A 4,446-nucleotide genomic window follows, 5' to 3' on the forward strand; every position below is an offset into this window, starting at 1 on the left:
TGTGTGTGTGTGTGTGTGTGTGTGTGTGTGTGTGTGTGTGTGTGTGTGTGTGTGTGTGTGTGTGTGTGTGTGTGTGTGTGTGTGCAAACACACATCTTGTGTTTATGTGTGCTTATATATAAATATATGAGTGATTTATACATATATATACTGTATATACCGTATGTTTGTGTGTGTGTGTGTGTGTGTGTGTGTGTGTGTGTGTGTGTGTGTGTGTGTGTGTGTGTGTGTGTGTGTGTGTGTGTGTGTGTGTGTGTGTGTGTGTGTGTGCATATATACACACGTATGTATATTTTCCCATCAAAACAATAGGCTTTACCATATATACCCTCTGGTCCTGCATCGAGTCATTCACAATGCTGACTACCCTTTCATATAAAAATGATGTCAGAGTACTTTTTGGTGAACACTGAGGAGTCATCACAAAGGTGCACAATGTACCTATCTCTGAACACTGAACAGTGGGGGAAAAAAATATAACAACAGCCTTCTCTCCAAATCCAGCTACACCTTCAGAACTGGTAAATGTTGAAGGTCTTGTGAAAAGGCACAGGGTGACTTACAGCAAAAATGAGGCTCCACAGGAAGTTCTCATCAGGCTATACATTCATCTCTGCTAAATTGTTTGTCACCCCAGGAGAAGGCTTGCTCTTCAGTCCCTCTGTGGCGCACCTGGAGGTCTCCACTAGGAGCAGCCGTGGGAGGCAAATAGCGAGAAGGATAGTCTTGTATTCTTTACGAAAGTTTTGGTTTAATAGTCCGTATATGACGGCGTTTAGGCAGCTGTTGAAGTATGCCATAAAATAGCTTGTGACAAAAAGCCACTCGGGTATGTTCGGTGCAACTTTCACAGGGTTTATAGCTACAGCCAGGCCTATGAGGTTCAGTGGAGCCCAGCAGACCGCAAACAACACAAACACAATGAACATAGTCAGAAAGTTCCTCACATCACTAGGTTTGATTTTAAATCCTTGGTCTGGTTTAACTCGCTGTTTCACTTGAATCACCAGCACCCATATTCTCAGGTAGCAGTAGGACACCACCAGCAGTGGGATCAGGAAGTGAATGACCACCACTGAGATAGTGTAGTACGCGCTGACCGTCTGGGTGAAGGTGCAGGAATAGATCCGGGGATCGTACTGCAGCGAGCCGACAAAGAAGTTGGGTACTGTGGCGATGGCGGTGAGCAGCCAGGTGAGGCCCAGGTAGCAGCAGGTGTTCCTCAGGCTGTACAGCCGGTCGTACTGGAGGCTGTGGCAGATGTAGCAGTAGCGGTTGATGGCGATTGCGGTGATGTTGAAGATGGAGCCAATGACGCTCAGACCCATGATGAAGCCACTAGCCTGGCAGTGCAGGTCACCCATAGTCCAGTCATTGTGGAAGATGGCTGTCAGGACCAGAGGGTAGGGGTACAACGCCACCACCAGGTCCGCTACAGACAGACTCACAACGAAGATGTTGCCTGTGGAAGCACAGCAGACAAAACATGACCCAACTGGCGTGCAACTAAACACACAAAGCTCTGTTTTTACTTTTTTGCTTGGTACTAAATTAAAACTTGGTCATTGGTGAGACAACTGTGATTTACCATCAGAGGCGGGCTGTGCCTCCAGTGCTTCTTTTGTTGAGGATCCTGGAAAATGTGTCTTTATCTAAATTTATTTTTTCGCACCTGTTTTTGTTTTGGGGTTGTTGTTTAGCGTGCTTTTATGAAATTAGCACTTAAGTCATACCAGTGGCAAAGACAGCAACAGTTTCTTCTTGGATCCAAAGGGAAATATTTCACAAACAAGGCTTTTCTTTACATATATGCCCAAAAGGATGACTTTTGTACTTCCCTGAATTCATCTCATATGCCTTTAAAATTAATTTGAAAAAGTTGAATGAAAACGCCAAAATTCTTTTGGAAATGAGTTCAAAAACCTGTTAAATATTAACATTCATTAGCAGAGTCATTGCAAGTAGCAAGTTGGAAACAAAATTTATTGCCAGACCTGATTACACGCTTGAAGAGCAACTGGCATATCTGTTGACTTATCAAAAAATTGTATTTGAGAAGTAGGTTGCATACCAATAAGAATTCTCAAATCATGTTTTCCTGTTTTAAAGCTTCTTCACCTCTAGCAGAGGCAGCAGAGCAATGAGTTCATGTCCATTAAACCAAGGACGTAAGTGATTACACCATCAGTTTACATCAAGTCCAGTTTGTCCTCCAGAGGTTTAAGTGTAACACTGGATCTCCTCAGAAGACATGAATCATAGAAAATGACTTCTGATTTTGTTACAGCGCGGCTGTCCTGGTTTGTGAAAAATAAAGTGAAAAATCCAATTGTGTTATTGTATTAGTTAACAATACAGATGACAAGACCGTAAACCGCACTTCGAAATTAAACTGTCGTCCTGCTGCAGAACCACTCGCTTCCCGTAGGTTTTAGCAGATTTGACAGATAAACGAGTCTGTCTGCGTGTGCGAGCTAGATTTGTGAGGAAGTGGAAAATTTTCCCGACTCAAACCAGTGTTTTCTGCCATTAAAAAAAGCATGCCAAGTTCATAGAGTTGAAACTATTTTTCTTATTGTGAATGCTGCTTATTATTTCCAGGAGCACCAGGGTGATGGAAACAGCATATAAAGTAGTTATGGTACACACTTCTAAATAAACCTGTCTTGGATTGTTTATGATGAGCCTCATTCTGACACCATTCTGTGTCAAGCATGGGTCTGATTACAGGGTTAATATGACTTACACCCTCTGATGAAATTGATACGGAAAGGCGGAAGAATCTTGCTCTGACAACAGCTGAATCAACAGAGTTCGATTGACAGATAAGATGGGAATGGATTTAAAACACATGTTAGCAATTAATCTGTGTTGTTTAAAACTTCTTACATTCTCAGTACTTCAGGGTGAGCAGCTACAGTGGGCTGTTCAGCAACATGTTGAATTTTAAATCACTTTCCTCAAACTGATTCATTTTGGCATCAAAGATAATTTCAACAGTAGGGGAAAAAAATGACAAAAACTTGTGTAATTGCGCTGCTTATTACATTTTTATGTGTAATCTTTACTTTTAGAAGAAAATCAATGGATGTTTTCACATTGTTCTACAGACGTGTCAGAGATAGTCACAGACAGTTGATTTCCACCTCGGTAAAAACAGAGCCCAGCTGAAATAAAAAATAAAAACAGTTGTTCTACATCCTCAAGTGCGTTTGGTGGCCAAATCTGTCAGATTGCATTTGTGATGCACACAGTACATGCTGTGTGTACAGTATTTGTCATCGTGCAGAAGTTGCTTCCATGCTGAAATCACGTGACTCAAATGTTATCATCTGCACTGGTGGGACAGGATGAGCTGCAGTCTGCTGGCTTTCTGTGGCTGAACCCTCTGCACCCTTACCTCCAAGAGGATGAGACACGTGTTGAAACACCACTAAGAGTGCAGAAAAGCTGCTGGATATCGTCTTTGTTTTTCTGGAATCCATGATTAACAGGCTGGGAGAACAACTGCCTCTCGCAGCATCTCAGCTGGCCCGACATTCATTACACCCAAACTCATAGTCAAAATGACTTGTTTTTTTAGTGTAAAACAGCTGAACAAAGACATACTCTCTCTCCCCCGGATATGAAATTTTTTGGAGTTATTATTAACAACAACTGTTGGTTGGATGGAGCTCATCCTGAATGCTTATTGGTTGCAAGCCATAGGGACCACCGACACGCATCCTTTAGCGTCCGTGACACCATTGGATCTGTCATGATTGGATCAGCCTGGATACTCTGTGAATCTCTCAACTGAGAAAACTTGGATCCGATCAACCAGTTCATGCTTTAAAGAGACTGCCAAGAGTTCAGCCACTACCCAGTGAATCCCCTCTTTGGTTGTCACATGTAGCATATCTGGGGGATGAGACAAAATTCAAAACAGTATAGCAGATACATTTTCACTTACGTGTGAGTCGAAACAAGACATTTGTCATCAGAATGATTTAACACACAAGCTCAGATCATTTAAATATAGTATACAGAGATTACCTCCCGCCCTCCCTGGTAGCTAATAAACCCACACATGTATTTAAATAGACTTTACACACAATGAACAAAAACTATAATGGATTGCTTTCTCGTATCCAAGTAGTTGTGGAGAATAAAAATAAAAACGTATTGTTAAAAAAGGAGTTATTCTGGAAATTGGAGGAGTACAAAATACAAAATGAAGCACATAAGATACGGAAAGAAAAAGACTGAATAAAAAGCTGCTGGCAGCACCGTGACTAGATAGGTTGTGTGTGAATCTCAGGGGCTCCTCCGTCAAACCCGCCGTCTGTATCCAGTCGGTCTAAATGCTCACAAAGGAAACGTGATACACTACACTTTGATTCACGGCTATATTTATACACCTTTGAAGGAAAGATGAATTCATAAAAATGAGTAGGAGGCCTGGTG

At 41.9% G+C, this 4,446-nt stretch overlaps 1 protein-coding gene across 1 annotated transcript in view; it reads right to left on the reverse strand.

Annotated features, from left to right (window-relative positions):
* Window positions 1-245: 245 nt before the first annotated feature.
* Window positions 246-4,446, reverse strand: part of mtnr1c (melatonin receptor 1C) — a 9,378-nt gene continuing 5,177 nt past the window's right edge. The window contains exon 2 of the mRNA XM_068325849.1: window positions 246-1,462. Within this exon, the coding sequence (XP_068181950.1) occupies window positions 600-1,462 (863 nt within the window). The 3' untranslated portion in view covers window positions 246-599. The remainder of the gene's footprint in view (window positions 1,463-4,446) is intronic.

This window comes from Antennarius striatus, chromosome 10, assembly GCF_040054535.1.
Source record: "Antennarius striatus isolate MH-2024 chromosome 10, ASM4005453v1, whole genome shotgun sequence".
NCBI lineage: Eukaryota > Metazoa > Chordata > Actinopteri > Lophiiformes > Antennariidae > Antennarius > Antennarius striatus.